At 36.5% G+C, this 23,249-nt stretch overlaps 1 protein-coding gene across 2 annotated transcripts in view; it reads right to left on the reverse strand.

Annotated features, from left to right (window-relative positions):
• CBLB (Cbl proto-oncogene B) overlaps positions 1 to 23,249 on the reverse strand; it is a 133,496-nt gene that overhangs the window by 6,627 nt on the left and 103,620 nt on the right. The window contains exons 12-18 of one of the 2 annotated variants that reach the window (XM_027648732.1): positions 21,872 to 22,237; positions 19,452 to 19,546; positions 11,808 to 11,951; positions 7,281 to 7,369; positions 7,050 to 7,181; positions 5,651 to 5,788; positions 3,068 to 3,187 (exon numbers count right to left, since the gene is read on the reverse strand). In XM_027648732.1, coding sequence (XP_027504533.1) covers positions 3,068 to 3,187; positions 5,651 to 5,788; positions 7,050 to 7,181; positions 7,281 to 7,369; positions 11,808 to 11,951; positions 19,452 to 19,546; positions 21,872 to 22,237 — 1,084 coding nt within the window. The remainder of the gene's footprint in view (positions 1 to 3,067; positions 3,188 to 5,650; positions 5,789 to 7,049; positions 7,182 to 7,280; positions 7,370 to 11,807; positions 11,952 to 19,451; positions 19,547 to 21,871; positions 22,238 to 23,249) is intronic. The other variant, XM_027648733.1, reaches the window with a different exon arrangement.

Consider the following 23,249-nt stretch of genomic DNA (forward strand, 5'->3'; position numbering starts at 1 on the left):
AACAAAGTATACTGAGGGGACACCTGCACTAACTCAGGGAGCAGGGAGAAAGTGAGCAAGGAGTCACTGCACACATCGCTCCATCAAGCTGTTAGGCACCATCTTCGTATTCTGCATTACCGTGACACATTATTGCCCCTAATGTTAATTGAAATCAACCCTGAAACAATATTTCTGTGTAAAGGAATTTAAATTTACATGCCAAGTGTTTTAATCAGACCATGTGAGTGAACAGGTAGCAGGTAAATATACCTAACTAACCATTTGAATCCATTTCTTACAGAATAGCTAAGTTCAGCAAAATATATCTATCTTAGAGGCCTAATTTTCCTTTCCCTCTTATCATTGGTTGTGCTTAGGTAAAATATGCTAACTATTGGCAATATCACACAATCACAGAATGATTTGGGTTGGAAAGGACATTAAAGATCATCTAGTTCCAACTCCTCTGACATGGATGTGCAAGAACATCTTCCACTATCCCAAGGCTGCTCTAAGCCCCATCCGACTTGGCCTTGAGCACTTCAGGGATGATGCATCCACAACTTCTCTGGACAACCTTTCCTCACCACCTTCACAGTAAAGAATTTCTTTCTAATACGTAACCTAAGTCTGCCCTCTCTAGTTTGAAGCCATTCCCCCTTGTACTGTCACTACATGCCCTTGTAAAAAGTCTCCAGCATTCTTGCAGGCTCCCTCCAGGTACTCGAAGGCTGTAATTAAGTCATGGTGAAGCCTTCTCTTCTCCAGGTTGAACATTCCCAACTCTCTTAGCCTGTTTTCATAGGAGTGGTGCTCCATCCCTCTAATCATGGCCCTCCTCTGGACTCGCTCCAACAGGTCAATGTACTTCCTATGCTGGGGATCCCATCACCTCCCTCGACCTGCTGCCCACGCTGCTTTTGATGCAGCCCAGGATATGATTGACTTTCTGGGCTCTGAGCACACATTGCCAGCTCATGTCCAGCCTCTCATCCACCAGCACCCCCAAGTCCTATCTCCTTCACTTGCTCTTTCTGTAATAATTTTAAACAGTTGTATATAAAAAGTTTGAGAAACCATGCCTTTGGAGTAGTTAGTTGCATAGCTGAGTACTATCTAAGTGTTCAATACAGGATATCTGGCTGAATTAGAATAAATTTCTCATTACACATTAACAATTCAGTTAAACATCACGACAGCAATCTTAAAAACAGTGAAAGTGAGGCAGAGAAGTTAAAGGACACCCCATGCTACTCTAGGGACCCAGTGGCTAAATTATAATTAGATTTTAGAGTCAACTCCATTTCTTTTTCAGCTAGTTCAAAGAATCACCTCACAAAAGCACTGAATTGAAGAATTTCCTAAGTGAACTGATTAGTTCAGAATAAATGCAAAAGTTCTGAATGCAGCTACACTCTCTACATTGTCTTTTTAAATCATAGATGAAGGTGAACCAGTACATCCTGAAGCTCATCAGTTCTATCCTTTGGAATTACTGCCACTGTGAAAACAACTTTCCAATTAAGAGAATGACATGATCTATCACATAGTTTTCATTTAATTGAAATTAAACAGAATATCTTGCTGCACATCATGCTGACTTAGAATGATATTTATAGCAAAAGTTGACACGTGTTTTAGAAGATGGTCGTGGGAAACATACAGATAGAAAAGTATATATTAAGTGACATCAGAAAGCTCTAAGTTCTTAAGCAGCAAGCAGCCTGCAGTAACTGAGAAAAATTAAAAACTGTTCTACTACAGAATTGCAAGAAAACTCCATAGCTTTAAAAGTAGTTACGTCATTGTCTTAATTTGTATTATAAGAGAACTTAAAGCATGTTAAATAAATCAGTTTAGCACTGTAAGACAACCAGATCCCTCACAGTGTCACATAAAAAACACACACTATAAACCCTTTTTTTTTTCTAACAAAGGGAAACAAAAAGAGAAACACTCATATTTGTAAAGGTATTCTCTCAAAAGTGATAGCATTTACCAAAGGCATCACACTAATTCTCAATTATGCTATTCATTAAAAAATAAGCCAGCCTGAAGCGCAGTACAGAAATTTCCCATCATTTAAGTTGGAAACGATATTCTTTTTTTCCTATACCCCAGCAGAGTGAAACTATGTATTCCTGAGAAGGAAACATATAATTACTACTAATAAAATTTATCTTTTTTTTTCCACTTGGGAACACTGGTGATGGTTACAGCTGAAAGACTAGAGTTCCTTCCTTTCTTTATGCAGTCTTCATATACAACTCCCTCTTATCTGGAGAATGATTAATGGTCCAAAACATCACTTTGCTGTTTCTTTTTGTGGTCTCTCCACAGAGCAAAATAATGTAGGCGGGACAATCCTTCCCCTTCACCATGTACCATGCACATCTAAATGAAAGAATATTTGTCTAAAAATTGGTGAAATTACTTTGAAATACAGGTAATTCTATTATTATTTTAATTAACGTGAGTAGTTTTTCTTTAAATACTATTCGTGTTGCCTGAAAACCATATGGGAAATTTCTTTGGCAGAGGAATTACTTCTACTGTAGCTGTTCCATTGAAAAGGAAGACAATATTAAGTGGGTTTGGTTTTTGTCATTTTATTAAGAAACTTCTTAAAATTTTCTTAGAAATTCAGACAAACATATTAGCAAAAAAGACCAGAAAATAATAATACTTTAGAGAGTGAAGCTACTATTTTTTAAGGAGAAATGAAAGCTGAAAACGAGATGCTTGTGCTACTTGCAGGACTTCTGATCTCTTGTCAGCATTAAAGGTGGCAGAAAAACCTCTGCCTTTCTCAAAAAATAAGAAACTAGAAGTCACATAAGCCTTCAGTTTGGCAGCTGTTAAAATTGATGCTGCAGTATCTACATCAACAGACAACAGGTAGCCACTTCTACCTGGACTGTAGAACATTAATCTCTGCTATCCTTTGATAATATCATACTTTTGTAGAACAGTATTACCATTGCTATTTGATGCCCAGAATGACAAAAAACTCATTGGACTTTACAGATGAAAGTTGTTTGCTTCATAAAGCTGTAATTTTCTAAAGAACAGTTTTTTGCCTTACCTGAAGATGGGGGAAGTTGATCATAGTCTTGAGATGTCCTATTTGTTTTGACATTTTCTCCAGTTACTCTACGAGCAGGTGGCAAAGGAGCATGACCAGTTATTGGATCAAAATGGGGGTCTGTAACACCAGAACAAAAAAAGGTATCTTAGAATAATTAGAATTATTATTTGAGGGATGGCTGATGCAAAGAAGCTAGGATTAAAATAGCCTCCCTTCACAGAGAGGAACCATGAATCCAGAGGTCTCCCCCAACAGCACATGCATATGGAACATATACATCCAAATTAGCATTAGCTTATTACACATATAAGCACGTTTTGAAGTGGTCAACACCAAGAGCACAGCTCAAAGTTGGTCTATCCCGCACTGACCGTGACTCTTCTGTTCACATCCATGAGGAACTTTTCAATTACCCGACACTGACACTGAAGTGTGGCTGGCAAAGCATGGGAGAGTTTGCAATGCCTGAAGCAACACAATCAGAAATATCCCAGTTGTTCAGTTTGGTTAAGAATCCATTACACTCCTATGTTTTGCAGTTCGCATAGACTGCAGGGTGGGTTTCCTATTGATACAGTCCCAGCCATGGGTAAATATTACAGGGACAGAATTTAAAAAATGAGATAAATATATAGTCCTGGTATATTGCGTCTTCCTTCTCTTTTTTTTTTTTTTTTTTTTTGGCTACCAAAGATGCAGTTGAGCAAGTGCAGCATCATCCTGGATCTGGCTTCTGCTCTGGACTCGTAAGAGTATTTGTATGTGAGTGCAACTTTTTGCTGGTGTTGATGATGAGATTATTATTCTAATCTGACAGGCTCTGATGGTAGCTGAGAAATCACCCTCAAGACTTGTAGGGAAACCAATCATCAAAAGCTCATCATAAATCATCTACAGTAGATTATGTGACAAGATGCAAAGTGAGTAATATGGTTTTAGAAATACCATATAAATAAAAAAAGACCAATTCACACAACCATGCATGCCTAAGTAGATGCATACACTCCTAAGATTAATGAAAACTGCTGCTATAAGATTGTGTCCCCTATGCAAACATGAAGAACAATACCTGGCTGTAGATACGTATTCCACGTATTTTTTAAAAGCTATTAAATGTTTTTTAACACTATCAGTGATGTTTCTTAGATTATTTGGAAGTAACACTTAAAAAAAGGGCTTCTATTTTTCCTCTCCATTCTCATTAGAATTGAATGGTGCATTGTGTGTTTCTGCATCAGATGGTACAACTGAGCCACCCATTCAGACTGGACTGTTGAAGATTACATTATTTTATTTTGAAGTGCAGAAGATAAACTAATTTTCTTGGCCCTGTGTTTATGAAGATCAAGCTATAAATTCTGTAGTGTGCTGAGTCTTTTTACCTAGATGCATTCAGAGGCTTATATGAGAAAGTAAAACACTGGGCTGAATTTACATAATAAAATATACACAGCTTTGGCAAATCACTCAATGTCAGGCCTTGAGTGACAGCAAAATATACATAATAAAACCATTCCATAAAAGGTAACTGCAGTTCAACCTAAAGCAGCTCCCTTTCATACCACAGCAAGTACCATTCACACAGGTCAGCCAAACACCTGACAACCTGGGAGGCCATTATGGAGTTGCACGTGACTGTTTGCCATCTACACTCTGGCCTTCCTGTGATACCACCATCAAAATATTTCAATTTATCCTTCTCCTTATAGCTTCTAATAAAAACAGATAAGGGGAAGATGACATCTAACCACAGCACAAGGTAGATCATCACTGAAAATATTCACAGTAAACTTAAGATGCCAACATCCTTAGGAAGCTCACACAAAGAACAAAAAAATTCACTTCACAGCAATGCACTATAACCCACAAAAATCCTGTTGTAATCCATATCATAAACAGCAAGTGTTTCAATTTAATTAACCTGACAATCAAATGCCTTTCAACTCAGAGACAAAAATCATGAATTGTGGAAGTAGCTTTTATACCTTTCACAAGCAAAATACCACACAGAAAGCGTCACAGGGATTTACAGGGAGAGATGGATGAAAACTTGACTTAGCAAAAAGGTTATTTGACTTTGCAAAAAGGGTATGAACCCCAGGACCCAGCAACTGTGTTCACAGCTAATACAGTTTTGTGGCAAAATTTTACAACAGTTCTAACAAAGCAGAATGTTCTTTTCCCTTATTTTCTAGCTTCTCCATAAGTTTCAACTAGAAAATAAACAGCATGAACTATGGTTTACTATTGAAAACAATGGAGCTGACAAAAGGATACAGACTAGTATCACAGATTACAACAGAAAATTTGGCACAAGTTTTAACTCTCACCAAAAAAGTACAATTTACCAAAATCTCTTAGCCTGGTATAGAAATATTGACCTTATTTTATTACTTTGTGATAATGAAAAGTGAAGTCTTTCTATCTTCTGAGTTGCTTCACCTCCACCATTAAAAAAACAGATTTTTTAATATTTTTGTATAATGAATTCTGAAGCCTGATGACAACTTTATCACTGAACAGATAAGCTTCTGAAGTAAAGGAAAATGAAATAAAGTGTTGCTTCCTCTGTATTCCTACCAGAATGAAGGAAGAGTTCATGTCCTGAAGAAGGTCGGCTTCCTGAGCCAGCAGGTTTTGTGTGCTCAATCATGCTGTGCCGAGCAGGAGGTGGTGGGGGTGGCAGTGAAGGGGGTAAGTTATCAAATGTCTCTTCGCCTGCATTTCAGAAACGAATTATTAGATGAACAAAACTTCATTAAGAACTGCATAATAAAGAATGAAGCTTAAACTTTATTTTTGTCTGGCTGCTGAGGCCTTTACTCCCAGGGTTCATCTAAGCAGTTCAGTGACTCCAGTAATGAAACTGCAAAGCTAGGATTGTACTACACACAATCCTCTTCTAAAACATGCTCTGACTGACCTTTTGCAGAGCTCAGTTTCTTTTCTGGGATGGGAGAAGGGATTGTTTTTAGTGACTCGATTGCAAAGAATGTATTAGAAGGACAGCTTCACTGACTATCATTGTAGAGTAACAGCTGTGTTTCAGCAGTTAAGCAAATATATTTATATACAAATGCCCGTGCTGAGTACCTAGGATCTGCTACATTTATACAGCGCATTATCTTTATCTGCTGTTCTGAAGCTCCAACTCCAGATATAAACTGAATTTTCTAGAGTTTGGCAAAAGAATGTAACCCTTAACACAAAGGTGGTGCAGACAGGACTGGAGTTACCAAGCAGTGTGATTTTTATGTGTTCTTTTGCCTTGAATTCTCCTGCAACTCAGCAATACTTCAGGGACCAGAGAGAACATAGTGCAGGAACAAGGTAAATGTTCAAAAGGTGTTATGGAACCAGAAAATCGGATGATGACACATCCGCACAGACACAATCATGCAGCTGAGTTTGTCAGTGAGAGTAGGGGTGGTGGCCAAGCACAGCACCAGTATATATGCAGAGATCAAGGATTTTTATGTAGGACAACAGAACAGAAATCAGGGTTGGCAAAAATAGCTTTTGGTGACTGTATACAGCAGTGAGTTTTGAACTGTCCTTTGACAGTGGAAAAAATCCTGGAAATAAACTTATTGATTTAGTGGTTTGGGGTTTTTTACATAAATACCATCTCTTTGGCATTTTTGTACTTGTTAAAATAAATGGAACTATTTAAGCTACAATAGGAAAACCCCTCCAGTATTACATAAAATTGCAATGCTCAAACTTCTTAGTAGAGACAAACAACTAATATTTATTTTAGGGAAAATGTTTTAGTGTGCCTTTTTGTCTGTCTCATGTGAGGGCTTACAGGCAGACTCCAAGTACAGATCACTGACACAAATATCGACTTACAGCTGTAATATTTAGCTCATAGCCTGTCTGGTATTCTTAGCATACGTGGTTGTTTTTCAGTAAACATGGCATTTAGTTCATTTAGGCAGTGTTAACCATTACATGTAATCAGCAAAAAGTCTGCAACCTAAAGGGGGCACCAGAAGATCATAATCGGAGGGTGTCCTGCTGAGCAAAGAGCTGTGTTTTGGGTTGTCTCTGGTAGGAGGTCGTGCAGGTGGCAAAGGTACCGGAAGAGTAGGTGCATCATAGACATCTCCTGAATGACACAACCACAAGAAGTGAATGTTTTCTTGCTGTACCCCTAGAGTAGCACAGAGTAAATTTTCTTGATAAACAGCGAAAAGTAAAAACATACCTAATTCAGGATGTTTTGATTTCTTTATGTCAGAAGTAGCACTGTGTGTTCCATTTGTTACTCCAGCACATTGACCGTTCTCACACACCCTGAAGACAGACATTAAGCAGGAAGCAATCAAACATTTAGCCAAGCATTAATTCCCAGAATGACCAAGTACTTGTGCTGGTAGTTCAGTACATGGAAATGAATGAGATACAATAAGCTGTGCCAATTTTAAAATGTATGGGTTTTGATATTGAGAGCAGATACTGGTTAACCACCAGTAAAACTGCTTTGAAGAATTATACTGCTTTCTTGGTGAGATACTGACATGGTTTAAATAACTTACTCAAGGCTAGAATACAAGTTAGAGGAAGAACTAACATTAAACACAGTCCTCACTTCAGAGCTCAGGTCATTATTTTATTCACACAGTTAAGTCACAGACTCAATCCCATTTTGCCTTCCCAGATGTTGAATTTTCCCTAGCAGAAATATGAAAAAGATTGGTGTAGATTTTGGTTATGATCCACACCAAAGTACACAGAAAAACCATTAAACCAAATATAAGAACAACAAAAAAATGCAAACAGAACTCAACTACACACCACTAATAATAACAAATTTCAACTAAACTCTTTGCTAAACATTAAAAAGCCCCACCAAACCCCCCAAAATTGAACTATCCAAAGCACTTTTGCAGGAACCTATTAATTTCTGTATCAAAAAGCTGAGTCTTGCTGACACTAGTATCACAGTTAACTGATTTTTTTTTTTAATGGAAGCATATTATACTCTCAAAATTAAATAACAGTATCAAATTGAATATGAAACTCATCCAACCAAACAGTACAAAGTGCCTATAATCTTGTCAAAAATGCTGATTTATTTTTGTAAGATGACTTTGTTCAAATATTGCAGGGAAAAACATAGAACAAGCCTTTTCAGAGTATTATATATTGTTTAAAGAAACATGAAAGAACTAGGAAATTAGTCCTGTCACTGGAACTGTGGACCCTGCATATTCAGAAAAAAACAGAGTTTCCTTGGAAAAAGGCCACCATGCTAAGCAATTCCAGCTTAAAAATAAAAATCTCAACCCACCACACACCATTATTACTAAATATTGGGAAATCTGCTAGAGTTAGCTAAAATTTCAGATCTTGGGTTTTTACCAATAGTATTAATACGCATATCAGCTTTTGCCATATGGAAAGGAGGAATAAAATAAAGGTCTGGAATCATTTAGAATACATAAACAGGAAAGAGGAAGTGAAAAACTGTGTTTGTGGTCCCCAGAGTTACAACTAGGAGTAATGAAATAAATGTAAGAATAACTGCAAGATTTAAAAAAAGAAACCAAAACAACAAAACTACCCTAATGATAAGTGCAATTTTGCTATGAATTCATTCCCCCAGAGAAGTGGTAGAGGAAGTTTGCTTCTATCTTTGATATTAGATTGGTTCAATCTTTCAAATGCAGTGGATACAACACTTCCTTTGACTCCTCAGCATATACACTAAGTACTTAGGAATATTTTCTACTTTAATTTTAATCTATTCTGCATTTTCAATAATGTAACTAGCCACAGGTAGCAAAGTAATTTAACATGGCACCACTTCAGAAGTATTCAGTTCATAAGGAGCCCAGCTAAGTAATCAGTTTACAAACAATGCTGAAATACCTGTTTACATCAACAGTTAACTCCAAAAAGAAGGGCAACAAATGAGTACTAACAAGGGAGCCTTCTGTCCTTCTCCTTTTTGGAGAAAGCTTTACTAGGAAACAGTAGTGAATTTAATAATGTAACATTCTTCTAAAAGTAGCCTAATTAGTAGCGCTGAAATTATGTCCATCCATTTCTTATTGCTGAACTTGCCCCATACCTGGGAAGAGATGATCAGCTGTAACAAAACAGACAATTAACTGATCTGCCAGAAATTAAGACAGAATAATTTTTTATATTATTGTTGTAATAGTTTTAGCATTGTTGCATTTACTGGTAAAATGAAAAGTCTTAGAGGCAATACAAATTTGGGAGTAGGATGGAAGAATTACATAGTTTCTAAATTTCAAAACATCCAGAAGATTTTAGAGGGCTCTTTAGCTTACTGAAAATTCCAAGTACTATGCAAGAAGTGAAGAAGTAACACTTAGGAAAGAAATAGAAAGTGACATTGGGGAAAAAAACTGAAATGTGCTAAAAATTTATGACAATTTTAAAAAAATTAAAAAAAATGTTGTTAAGAGTTTTGCTAAACAATACTGAGAAGTTTTCTTGAAATAAAAAACCCCTCCCCGTGAGATTTAAAGAAGTGCCTTAAAAGAATACGACATCAACCAGAAACCAGAGTCTTTCTTGAAAGATTTATCTCAGCTTTTGCATCTAAGCAGAGACAGTTAAAAGAAGACATTCTAACTATATAACTATATGGAACACTAGATTTTCTTTTTTTCTTTTTCTTTTTTTTTTTTTTTTTAATGTTTAGGAGAATGGTTTGAGTTAAAATTCTTATCAGAATGTATAATAAGAAGAGTTGGTGGTTTTAATCATGGAGCAACCTAAATGGCAAACTGAGGTATTTTTTCTGTACCAAGTCCTGGATTCATGCCAAAAAAACCCCACCATGTGCACAGTAAATACTGCAAAAAACTTTAACTAAGCTTTCCATTTACAGTCTCTATTAATAATTCTAAGGGCCTGCTAAAATCCTGTACCAGCCAGTTGAATGCACTCAATTCTTTCTTTCTGCAAAAGAGGCTACAGAAAAATGATGAGTTTCTATTTTCCCAGCTGGTTATTTTCTCAAGAATCTTTCGGTTTGCATCATCCCCCCCTCCCCCTTTTTGGCACTTCGTTTTACATTGCAGAGGTCTCAGACCACGCAGACCCAACTGCTTCTGGGTGATGTTAACTCAAAAGATGTCCTGCAGGAGCTCATCTCATGGGCTGCAATTACTAAAGGGCACTCCAGCCATAGGACCACGTTAGGGCTTGTATGAATCTGAAGCTTCCCAAAACATACAGTGTGGTTGCGGGGTCCTTGGAGTCAACTGGTCCCCTTTGCAGGCTCTCTCCTATTGCACCACAATACTTACTAACCCAAATAGTCCTCAGAAGCTGCTCTCTTCTGCTGCAGAAAACTTTCTGTCTAAGAAAGGTTACATCCTGAGTAACTTTGGTCATGCAAGCAGCTCAGCCTCTATTAGATGACTTTACATGGCACAAAAAGACATTCCTATGCAGAAGCACATTACAACCCCATAAAAAATGGCACAGGTAAAAAGGATTAGGACCTTGGAATTTTTTTTTATTTCCTACTTTTTTGCTCAGCCAACCTTGACAGTTTTATTCAGCATTGATTTTTTTTTTAAAGTCTCATACTGTAGATAAGAACTTTTAAGTACTCAAGTTCATAAAGCTTAGACAACTGTGTAATATTCATGTCTATGCAGTAAAGACTGGATCAGCATTTCTAATAAAGACAGAATTTTTAACCTGCATGCAAGGAGTAATTATACTATGACCTTTTTTCTACCTCTTTTAAGTTCTGATTAAAGAGGTCTAAAAATTATAATTGGCTAATTTTAGGCTGAGAAACATGTTGGGCTTCACTGATGGTACGTCTTTGAAGCACATTCTGACAGAGGAAAAAATGGCTATATGTCACTGCAATTTTTAATCACAGAAGAGTCTAAACTTTTTAGATCAATACTTGATTTTAATATCATACTTTTGACCTACAAGACCAGTAGAAAGTTGCCCCCTTTTTATTTCTAAGACTTATTCACTTAATTCCAGCCATTCAGACTATTTTATGAGTCAAAGTCCAAGAAGTTCACCAGGAATGACACAGCTTTCAGTTGCCATGTCCCTTGGCTCCAAATCTCCTTGCTATAATTCATGAGTAATTCAGAACTGTGAAAGTTTGGAGATAGTGTTTTAGAACACATTTAAGGCTAAGGAGATATATTCCACTTGTATTGAAAAAAGGTTCTTTTCCTGAGAAGCACAAAGAAAATATGCTGCCAAACAGGCTCAAGAAGCTAAAAAGGCATCCTACACATTGGACAAGAGAATCAAAGTATGTACATACAGTTGCCAGTTCACATACTTTTCAGTACTGCATCACTTCTTAAAATGAATTATATATAAAATGTGAAAGTTTAAGATTTTTAAAGCTGACTTTGGGAATTTCAGACACAAAATTCTCCTTAAAACTAAATTTGAAAGAGATGTGGGGGTTGAATCTCCTGGTCAGTTTTGAAAACCTCAGCCTAAGGGTTAAAAAATGATCAACTGCAGAAATAGCACTCAAAAGCAAAAAATATCCAGTTCTGACACAAGAGAGATACAATGAAGTGAACTTCACCGGTGGTGGTGGTCAAAGGAAACAGAAGCATAAGTAATCCCAGCTTGGAAAGATAAGACATTTCAGAAGGCAGGCAAGCTTAAGTCTTTAGAAACATTGAATCCAGTTTAATATTGGAAAAAGCAGTGGCTTTGTAAATAAGTTGCTTTCAAGGCTGCTAAATTACCTTACCGAGCAAGAGGTTTTATATGATGACCGTGAGGTGGTTGTGAGCTCAGTATTACAGGATGTGATGAAGGAACTTTGTATTCATCATCATCATCTGTATGATCCCTTGATTTATCAGACAGAGAATTTGCTGAAGGACCAGGGCACCTAAGGAGATCACAAAGAGATTGTTTTGTCTTTAACTGTTATGTAGTTGACCTCAGATAATACAGAGAATACTCTTCTTTAGCCCAAACATCCGTAATAAATGTCTGCTATATATAAGGACACAAAAACACCATGACAAACAAACTTGTAATGTTACTGGCTTTTTTTGTCACTGAGAATGCACAGAGAAAAGGGCAGCTGACCTCCTGAGAGTTAAACAGCTACTTTAAGCAAGCACAACACAGCAGAGAATTGCAAAGAATTAGAGTACTAAATAGGCACTTGGAAGGATTAACCTGTTTGCACTTATCAAAAGAACTAAACAAAAGTTAATTCAGGGCATAAAGCATTGAGCAGGGCTTAGTGATGCAACACTCACCCTTTCAGTGCTGTCTTGTACCACCCCTAATACTATAAAACTCCTGGAATTTGCATTTGTTTTAAATTGGTTTTATTTCAGACAAATGTTGTCTTTAATTGTCATCACAGACAGTGATTTATATCACTTCTTGAAGGCAGTGGAAGCCTAGGACAGAAGTAGACTTCACAATCTCCATTTACAGGTAACAATTTCTGTTGTGGAGATCACTGTTGGGTATGAGATTTCTTTTAAAAAAAAAAAAACCTAACCCCTACTTTGTGGTTTTCTGCTATATGACTGTAAAGAGAACGATGAGCAAAAATTTAATTTTAGTGGGCAGTCTTGAGAAAATAATTTTGTTAGCTATTAACAAGCTAAACGTGTCTTTCGGCCTTCAGAAAATACAAGTAGCTAGGTTATAGGTCTAGCAATTATCATCATCTACTCTTTTATACACTGAGCAGTTCTGTTTACAGCAATTACTCCAATTTGTCAAGATAAATAAGAAACTCACAAAACATCTAAAATACAAAAGCTTACATTAAGGATTAAATCTAATTTCAGCTTGATCATACATGAAAACCACAAAGAGAAGTTTGATTCTTATACTAGATAAACATAAAGAGCAGTATGTGTATCATCTGGCTATTACATTATGCAGTGAATAGAGGAAGGACCTTGAATAAAGATGTGCAATGCATCCACAGCCATCTGGATTCATGGGTTGAAAGTATGGCTCATGGCCCCTGAGCTGAACGACATGCTACATTACAAGATACTACTTCATACACCACTTAAGAAAGTTTTTAAGGACTATTAAGAAATATAAGAAGGACACAATTCATTTTACTGTAGTCTAATTAGTTTGATTTTATCATAAGGGCAAGAGTTGAAATCACAGGCCAGGCCTATTTCCCAATTTTTTCAATACAAGCAGCTCCTGACTCACAGAGCACACTTCTCCACAAAGGAAAAGCACGAATCTTTCACTATTGACTGTAGATGATACCACAACTTCAGAACAACCATGTACTCTGTGAACAAAGCCAAATAACTAACAACCAGGAGTACTAGCCAGTCACTGAACTAATTAATACACAAAAAAGGGAGAAAGAAAAAGAACAGAGAAAGAAAAGGGCAGATATGCTGCCTTTTTTTTTTTTTAATATATTCAAGGCCTAGAGCTCCCTACCTACTTGTAACTTCTCATATGCTTTCCTTCAACCACTGTTATACTTTTGACTTCACAAACAAGCTCCAGAAAGATGGGAATCCAACTTCTTTTGCAAAGACACAGCAGCCAAAGACAGAGGAAAGAACATTTATGGTGCTCAACTGCAAACTCTATATTGCAGTTTTCAACCACGTTGTGCAGAGGGAGCAAAATTTCCCACAGCAAAGTGGTGTGAAATTGCTTTTTCCATCCCTGATTTCTTAGATGGACAAGAGGCTTGTGTCACTGATGTTCAGACCTTTGAGGAACAGAATGTAAAAAAGTAGTGGGACAATGAGAAATCTGCATTATTCTCAGGTAGACAGCTGAAAGACCAGCAAAGAACAAATTATCTCATTTCTGTGGCTGTGTAATCATTCTTACCGGCAATCCAATGTGTTCTGGAGATGTTGGGGTTTTTATATACATATATTTGAAGATATATATCTATATATACACACACATACAAATACAAAGATATAAGCCTGTGTTTTTCAGAAAATTATTACAAATTGAATTGCTGCTTCTGCAGATAGCAATGTTACAAATATTAATCACTACACCAGGAACGTCCAATACTGGCCAAACCAGGCTGGTAGTATTGTTTGAAGCCCTCTTTAAAGGCTATTACTGGGGAAGAAAAAAAAGCACACAACCCCCCTCCCCTTCTCTGCTGAGAAATTGTTACTGGTTTTGGAGTTACTGCTTCTGAATACTGTGGAGCCTTAGAAAAGTCCTTCACACTAGTAAAGTCTTTGTTTTCCTACCTTTAAAGTAAGGAAAATACTTGCCAGATTGTAAATATTATGTGAGTAATATCTGAAATGTAAAGATCTGTAAAGCAGTAGAAGAGTTAGAGTACTAACATATAGCTAATATACTCTTCATTAGAGTCCTAAAATTGTCCTAAACTTTCACATTATTATTTCAAAACTTTTATTTTTAAAAAAAAAAATCACACTTCTCTTTCAATTTACTCCAGTTGTAATGATATTTGATTCCAAATTTGTTTTGCATTGTTCTGCTAGATGTCTATCTCATTTTCTCCATCATCATTGAAATTGCTTCAAGATCAAACTGAATTATTAAATCTCTATTGTTCTAAGACTAACTCTATTGTTCTACACAAAATCATCCAGAAAAATAAACAATTTTTTGTAACTAAACAGTGAACATTGTCATTATAAGCAGAGAGATGAAACATGCATCTGTTTATCAAGCTGGTGAAGTTTTCCATGATTAACTTTACAGTACTTCATTGTTCTTACATCCTTATACGATTTGTGTACAGAGGAATATAAAACTGACCAGTACACTGTATTTATATATTCTCTAGTATCCATTTCTACTCCTTAGGTGGAAATACTTTAAAAATTGGAAGTCAGAATTATATTCTGGTTTGTTGAAAAAAAGGCTGGATGTCAATCTCTTATACCGATAAGCACCAAGGGCCAGAGGCAAATTAGGAAAAGATCTGAGAATTCATTTTTGTTGAGCCACTAAATGTCCATCTGAGCTGTAACCAGAACTCCAGGGAAACCAACACCTCATGCTTATTTAGAAGTATTTCCGAGAAAGGTTCACGTTCCATCATTTACTGATAAACTGATTCACAGAACTTAATCATGATGAACTTGCAGCCCATGTATTTCAGTCTGGTCAGGAGTACGGTTTTGAAATTAATCCCTTTAATCTCCCCACTTTACCACACTGATTTGCACTGAGGAATGCACAATCTGAATACATTTCCAATTATACTAAAATACACGATACATTCCAAGCAGGCCCTTACTACATTCTGATTGTTAAAGAGTGTTCTAAGTCATGGGACAAGACTACAGCCAGTTGAACTGCTGCCCCATAACGTGTACAATACACACATCAGCTCCTTACTCTAAACTCCTTTGTCCTACGCAGAGTATTACCTGCTATTGCAGACAAAAGATTTAACTTTGTAAGGCCTCAAGTAAACTCTGTTTCAGAACAGTAAGTTTTAAGTTCCCAGGCAACCAGCAGTAGGACAAGAGGGCACAGTCTTAAGCTCTGCCAGGGGAGGTTTAAGTTGAATATTAGGAAGAATTTTTTTCGTGAGAGAGTAATCAGACATTGGAATGGGCTGCCCAGGGAGGTGGTGGATTCACCATCCCTGGAGATTTTTAAGATGAGATTGCATGTGGCACTTAGTGCCATGGTCTAGTAACCACAGCAGTGTTGTATCAAGGGTTGGACTTGATGACCTCAGAGGTCTTTTCCAACCCGGTTGATTCTATGATTCTATTCTATGATTCAGTGACAATAACAACATTCTGCTTCTTTCTTGCCCCCTCTGTCTTCCACAGTGAGCAACTGTTGTCTCATTAGCAGCTTGTTCCTTGGCTGTTTGTGCCAGCCTGAAGTACCTGGTGTGCTTTCTGGCCAGCTCTGTAAGTGCTTGTTTTAAGTGCAGTTGTCCCTTTTCTGTACAAAGTATCAGTGCTATGTTGAGAGCATTACGTGATTCTATGAAATTTTATGGACCACATGATCAAATCAACACTTGCCAACTGCTCATATTTGTCACAGAGCAAGCTGCAACACAACAAGAATTATGACAGAACAGTTGAGCACCCACTGGCCTGTCAAACTATGAGTAAGGACACATTGTGTCCTCCAGTGCATCATCTCTCAGATGTCTGGAACCTGCATGTCAGCTATGCTCCTAATGTCACTAGAGAAGTGCCATGCCAAAGGCTGATTTCAAGGGAACCAGGACTTTCAAACCACAGTTGGCTTTAATGGAACTATGTTTTCCCCTTCAAATTTTTTTAGCAAAACAGAAGAGACGTCAAGAGAAGAAATACCTTTTGGTGCTACTTTTCCCTCAACTACCTCAAAGCAACTAAATGTTCCTAATACATTTATAGACTACAAAAGGCACTTGGAATTGGATGCCTCATTACATACTCAAAAATCGATGCTCCCTCACACAAAGTATCTCTGTGGTATACAGCACTTTTGAGACAAACAGGTCAATTTTCTACTGATGTAGCAAAATGGAAGCTACTCACTGGCATAAAACAAACACTATTTAACTTGAAAATTTTAAAGTTTTGGGAAAGAATGGTTCTGTATCTTTGACATATAAGTTTTATATTTTTTTTAATAACAGAATAACAATTTGATCAAAACTGCTAAAAAATCTGACATAATTACAGCAGTCCAATTAAAAATAACTATTTTCACATGTCAGGTCTGCAACATAGTGGCTGAGCGGAAAATAAAAATCAGATGTTTGGTTAGCAAAAGTCCCACTTCTCATTATTAAAGTACAGTTAATAATAATTGCTTTAGTAAAATGAAAAATGAATCAGCATCATTTTCAAAAAAATAAAAAGAACTCCAGTGCTTTTCTATGAATGTACTTTTTAAGGGGGAAAAAAAAAAGTCATATTTGTAACATCAAATTCAGTAAAAACTGAGCAAACAAGTTAAGTAGGAGCATTTTAGAACTGTGAAGTTTCAAGTAAGGGCCATTCTGCCTCCTCGTTATTTAGATTATGACATTTCATAAATGATCAATGTATCCTTCAGTCAAATGTTTGAAATTACAGATTGATGATAACTAGAAAGCATAGAATGCCTTGGAGCTGTAAAAAACAAACTAGCTCTCAATCCACAACACTGCAGAGAATATAGAGCAGGAAAAAATGAGAAACTTGCACCAGATTAACTGCAGTACCACAGCTGTGGAAAGTAAAAGTATTTTGAATCAAGTACAGTTCAACATATTTATGAGTACTTAGCAGTCAATTTAACTGCTAAGGAGGAAAAATACACTGTAAAAATATTACAACGTTTCAAATGAAATCATGTTAGGCATTATTTGGGTTACCTTTTTGAAAGCAATTTTTGTGGTTGGTGTAAATGTTAAACCTACTGAACTTGTTATTTTTGAAGACTTTTTTTTTCCTCCCTCCCCAGTTTTTCCACCTACATGTTGCCACACAGTATTATAGATTACTGGGGTATTTCCTAGTGGTAACAAAAACTTAATTTAAAACAAATTTTAAATAGACCTATTAGTGTTTCAAGAAATGACATACAATGATCAATTTTTATTTTTAACAGTCATTCCATGTGACATTTTAGTAATGAGAAAATCTGAAGTTCTTACCCCATGTTATGTATTGGTAATTTTACATTTTAAAAAATAAAAATTTAAAACATTCTGTGTAATTTTTAAAAGGTGTGACTACAAAGCCGAAACACAAATGAGAGTTAATTTCTTCCTCAAAAGTCAGTGGGATTTGGTTTTAGCAAATGAAGAATATTTTCTTGCTGGAATACATCAGTTTTCCATTCAGAAGACTTTGGTCAATGAAAACATTTCTTTTGACCAATCTGAAGTCACACATTCTAGCCTTGGATTGGCTTGACATGGATTGAGTGCCACGTCACATTGTTAAAATATCCTGTGGATTTCCAGTGAATACTGTATACAATGTACTTTGATTCTACGCTAAATTTGCAAATATCTGAGTAAAAAACGGGATTCTTATGAAGAAGACTGTTACGGTTTTTCCACACCATGAAATACAAAAATAAGAATCTTCCCCTCTTCAGAGTTCCATTTGCTCTGGCATATGAAAACTTTCCTAATTTTTCTATCAGTATTGTTTCCTCTTTCTTACAGAGCATAGAACATCCCAGCTTTTGCATCGTATTATAAATGAGTAGACTAGAAGGGGACTTGATTACATGGGGTATCCAACTGGTACTCCTGTGATACCCTCCCTCCACCAGGTTACATCCCAGCACTGAATTACAGCTATGTCTGGATAATGTCCTAAAATTTCCTTTTGGACTGAAAGCAAGCATGGAGAACTTCACCTCAGCAATTGCTCCTCCTGGAAACAGGTTTCTGAATAAAAAAAGTCAGTGCTCCACTGCACCTTTATTCTTGTGGTCAGGAAGAGAAAAAACAGCATACTAATAAAAAGCTGAATTATATTTGTCTTCTATGTTAAAGCTAACTGAACAGAATGGGTGTACACTAATGAGAAAGTTCTCAGTACTAATATGTACTGACTGTCCAATTATTTTATTTAACAGCAAAAATCACAAGCAGTACTCTGGAAAGAAGCTGTAGGATAGCATTAAACATGGTGATATGCTCCAATTTCCTTACAAAAACACAAAAAAGGACAAACTATATTATAGGACTTCCAAGTTTTTTTACTTCAAATGTATCTTGTTCTGTACAAAATCCTGTGTGATTCAGAGTCCAAAGATACTTCCTATGCGGGCAACACCTTGGTAAAAAATACACAGTCATGTTACTGGAAGATTAAAAATAGTCTGCAACTTGAAATGACAAAACTTCCCAAACCATATTTTAGAACTCAGGCAGGTTGATCCTATTTAAAATTATATAGAATGGTTTTGTCTGTATGGTTTTTTTGCCACAGTAAAGAGCAGATACTGGTGTGAACTCTGGATAAAGCTCATTGTGCAGAAATCCTAGAAAGCATGACTTGATTAGGTGCAGAACACTGACAAATCATATTCTTTACCCTTAGCACTTTCCCCAGAATCTGTCATAATCATCCTGTGATAAATAGCTCTGACCACACTTCTGCTGCAATAGTAGGAGTAAAACCAGACAGGACCTGCTCCCACTGCCAAATGCTTATGAGCAAGACCTTGCTCAATTCAGCCTCTTTTCCTATAAAAACATGCTACGTTCAATTAATATCAGAACTGCTGCCACTTAATCAATACAATTTAATGTGGTTTTACAAAGGGAACATAAAGTTCACAGAAAGCATATCATCAAGTTATATTAGTTAAATTCTTTCATTTTCCCTTTTTCTATTGAGGACCAGAGAATCGGTGCTATTATCAAACATTAATTAACACATTTCTTTGACAGATGAAGTTAACTTACTTTATACTAGGGATGATGGAGACAGCTGGAAGAGGGGGTGAAAGCCGTGGAGGGACATCATATTCTTCATTTACCAGATGACCATTCGAAAAAATCTACAAATCACACAAGTGTTACAATGGGTATCTCCTTCTGTTCCTCGTCATGGATATTCATCAACTAGGTATTATACAACAGACGTTGAGAAGACCGTGCATAAAGGCTTTCCTGCAAGTTCATGCTACAGAACTTTTATCTGAAGGGCCTCTGATATCTGTTTCAGCTCACCCCTTTCGGGAGCTGTAGAACATGTTAGCTTAAGACTTCACGAAAAGAGGAAGTTTCTCATCACAGTTACTAGTTGGACTACTCCGTTACAGCTGAACTGCTTGAGGGAAAATTAAGTTTTCAAGATCACAAAGTGAGAGAGATGAAATGTAATTGAAAAGCAACAAGTACAGTATGCTAAACATTCATTTTTTTAAAACTCAGTGTTACAGTGCCTGCCAGAATCCATCCTATACTCACAGGATTGTCTTCCCTATTCTTGGCTTTTATCAATAGCAAAAAGTTTATATTACAAATGATATACAAATCAGGGATAAAAATGCATTCCATGTTTCCCTCATGAATGTGAATACAGCCTGAAATGGTAATTCAGAGTTGTCTGTTGCTCCCTTTAATCAAATGGCTTAGAACTATAACCATGAAGATGACAGTTTAAACAGTACTTGGTTAAAGATTTGTATATGAAACTTTTCCAGACTACAACGGCACTTCTACACTGAGTGGGTATTCTAATTTCAGATGTATTCATTCCATTAGCTTCAAAACTGTGCCAGACCATAACTAGAATACAACATGAAGGTATAGTTGAAGATAGAAACCCAGTATCCTTTTAAAATCAGATGGAAAGCTATAGCATTTTTAAACAACAGCTTAGTTCCAAGTAAAATATATAATATCATAGACAATTTAAGCACCTTTCATCATAGATGTCTTCATCATAGATTACTTTCTATCAATAGCAACTGAATTTCAGTAACGTACTTCCAAAATAACCAAAACATCCACATTAAAAAAACATCTTAAACTGGAGACAGAAAGGTTAAATAGCTTGTGATCTTGGGAAAAGCAAATAGAGAAAAAAAACTATTTCTAACTATCATGACTTAACCACAAATCCATTCGTCTTAGCACAAGTTATGTAGTCTTCAAGCAAAAAGAAAAAAACACGAGTATCAGCTTTGAGTTAATAAGATCTACGACTAAATTACTGAGCTGCTTTGATAAAACTGATTAGAGCAGAACTAGGAATTTTTTCTTAGGCCATCATCATTTGATCTCTTTTCAAAGTTAAGCCTGACCAATTGCACGTGGCCTTGCAAGTGCCTGAAGCTGCTCAATGCCAGAACTATTCCCTCTAAGCTTTCCTCTCCAGATATCTTGAAGTAACATATAGAAACAATCCTTCCTTTTTTTTTTTAACAGAAGAAACATCATAGTAATAGACATGCAACTGAGAACAGTAAAACATATTTTTCCTGTGGGTGACAAGCAAATCCCTACCCAAACCAACCCAGACAATTAGTGGAAAGGTTTCAAGTGACAACTCTGAAATGGACTATTACACTGGACATTTGTCCAAGAGAAGTTATAACCTGCTATAGACAAATTACAACACTGTACAACTTCAGCAACTGGAGTTCTGATTTAAGTACAAAGGAGGAAAAAATTCTGCTAAAGGCTGTGCCACTGACCACTTTCAAGGATGCTGCCCATATAGGCAGTGGTAAAGACACAATAAATCATTCTACATTTAGCCTGGCTTTATATTATCTTTCTTAGGGTCAAGGCAAGTTAGATCTTTCTTCATTACAGTATACTGAACATCATGACTAATTTAAAGTTCTTTTGAAAGTAAGCTTTAATGATGAACAATGCAAGTAACCTTTAGAATATTTAGTTTTTATGTTAATGCACACAATATATGTGATAATTTAAGTATACTTGTAACTGAAGAGGTTACTAGGTCCTCACCTACAACAGAACTAATAGGAACATCTATTCCATCAGCAAATGCATACAGAATTTTGGCATATGACACTTCCAAAGTGGACCTGAGATATTATATAACTACGTTACAGCATATCATGGACGATTTGCTAAAAGAATATAGCACATCTAGAATTTTCTCTCCATGACATTTTCTGAGGGTTTGATGTGAAAATTGTAACTCAGACCCTCATGTACTTTTGCTTTACAAATTACAATATTTAACAAACCATTTCCTTATGATCAGCTTATTACTAAGTATCAACAGTAAAGACTCAGAAACCACAGGTCAACACTGACCAATATAAACGGTGTTTTAGCCAATGCAAGACAACGCTGCAGTAGGGTATCAAATAAGGATTCAACATCCAGTTCATGTGAAATACCTTGGCACCTTCTGCAGGCAGCTCGTGACGTCTGTGTTTCCTCATAAACCCTGGATCAGAACTTACGCGGTTGTGCCTTCCATTCACGTTGGAAATTGCAGTCAGTCCTGGTTTGGGAGAAGCATCACTCCCCACTCGACATCCTACCAACTGACTTGTCCCAAACGCATCTCTGGGACACCATCCTTCGAGGGGCATCGGCTGGTCTCTGGAAGGCACACTTTCTGGATGATGTAGGTGTCTGCTTATCCTGTTGTCTGGTGGAATTGGTGGAGGTCTCTCTGGTGGGGGTGGTGGAGGATCTCGCAAGGGAGGTGGTGGTGCTGGCAAAGGTTTGTCTTGTTTCCTCACCATACAAGGAGAAGACTAAAAAACACAGTAAGTTAAAAGAAAGTTAGATACAGGCATGGGTATTTCTGAGGATCAAGTGTGGCTTTACCAGTTCTAATGGAGATATTTTCTTGCCATCACAAGAGCACTTGCCAGTAGGTTAAATGTCTGCATTCTGCAGACAACCTGGCCCCTGTTCAGAAAGCATGCCTCTATTTCTGCTGTTCATGAGTAACACAAAGAAGGAGTGGAAAGCAGAAAAGACAACTAACTGAGGCATGTTTAACTGGTCCATAAGTTTTTCCAGTATCCTTGGCTTTGATCATTTGAATCACTTATTCATCTGCTGAAATGTATTCTGAGGAATGCTTGGAAAAAACAGACTTCTTGATGCAGACAAAAAATCTCCAAACAAAGCAAAACCAGTATCCCAGGGGAATTACTTGGTGACAGCGAATGAGCACAAAAAACAATAATCAATGATTAGGAAGAAAGTAGAAGAAGAAACAATTATTTCATTTTTAATTATATACCTAGGGATGACTCCAATCTTTACATAACATGCATTGTTAGACTGCCCAATTTGTTTAATTGCAGTTCATTTTTTCAGGTAACAAGATAATTAGTATGCAGTTATATTTGCAGTTAGTTCATCTGCAAACAACTTTTGCCAAAATACTTCCTTTCTCAGAATAGAATTACATCATAAATGGTTAAATGTTTTCTAAAATTATGTATACTATTACTAAAAGACTGAAAACCAAGTTATCAGGAAAAAAACTTATACAGGTAGCTGCATAGTTTCTAAGATCACAAATCTGACAAAACCAAAACATTCTCACTAAGAATGGTTTATAAATGGTCTTTTACAAAGTAACAGTTGGGTCAGGTTTTTATGAATGTTTTATCTCCAGCTACCAGAATAAAGGCAGGGAAGATTATTTCCCTTGGAATGTGTAATTTTCTTCAACTTTGGTAAGCCTTCATATATTATTACCATTTCAAGAAATGGAGGTCACAAAAGTTTTAAAGTAATAATAACATTTAC

Source organism: Corapipo altera, unplaced genomic scaffold, assembly GCF_003945725.1.
Source record: "Corapipo altera isolate COAL_440 unplaced genomic scaffold, ASM394572v1 58, whole genome shotgun sequence".
In the NCBI taxonomy this organism is placed as follows: domain Eukaryota; kingdom Metazoa; phylum Chordata; class Aves; order Passeriformes; family Pipridae; genus Corapipo; species Corapipo altera.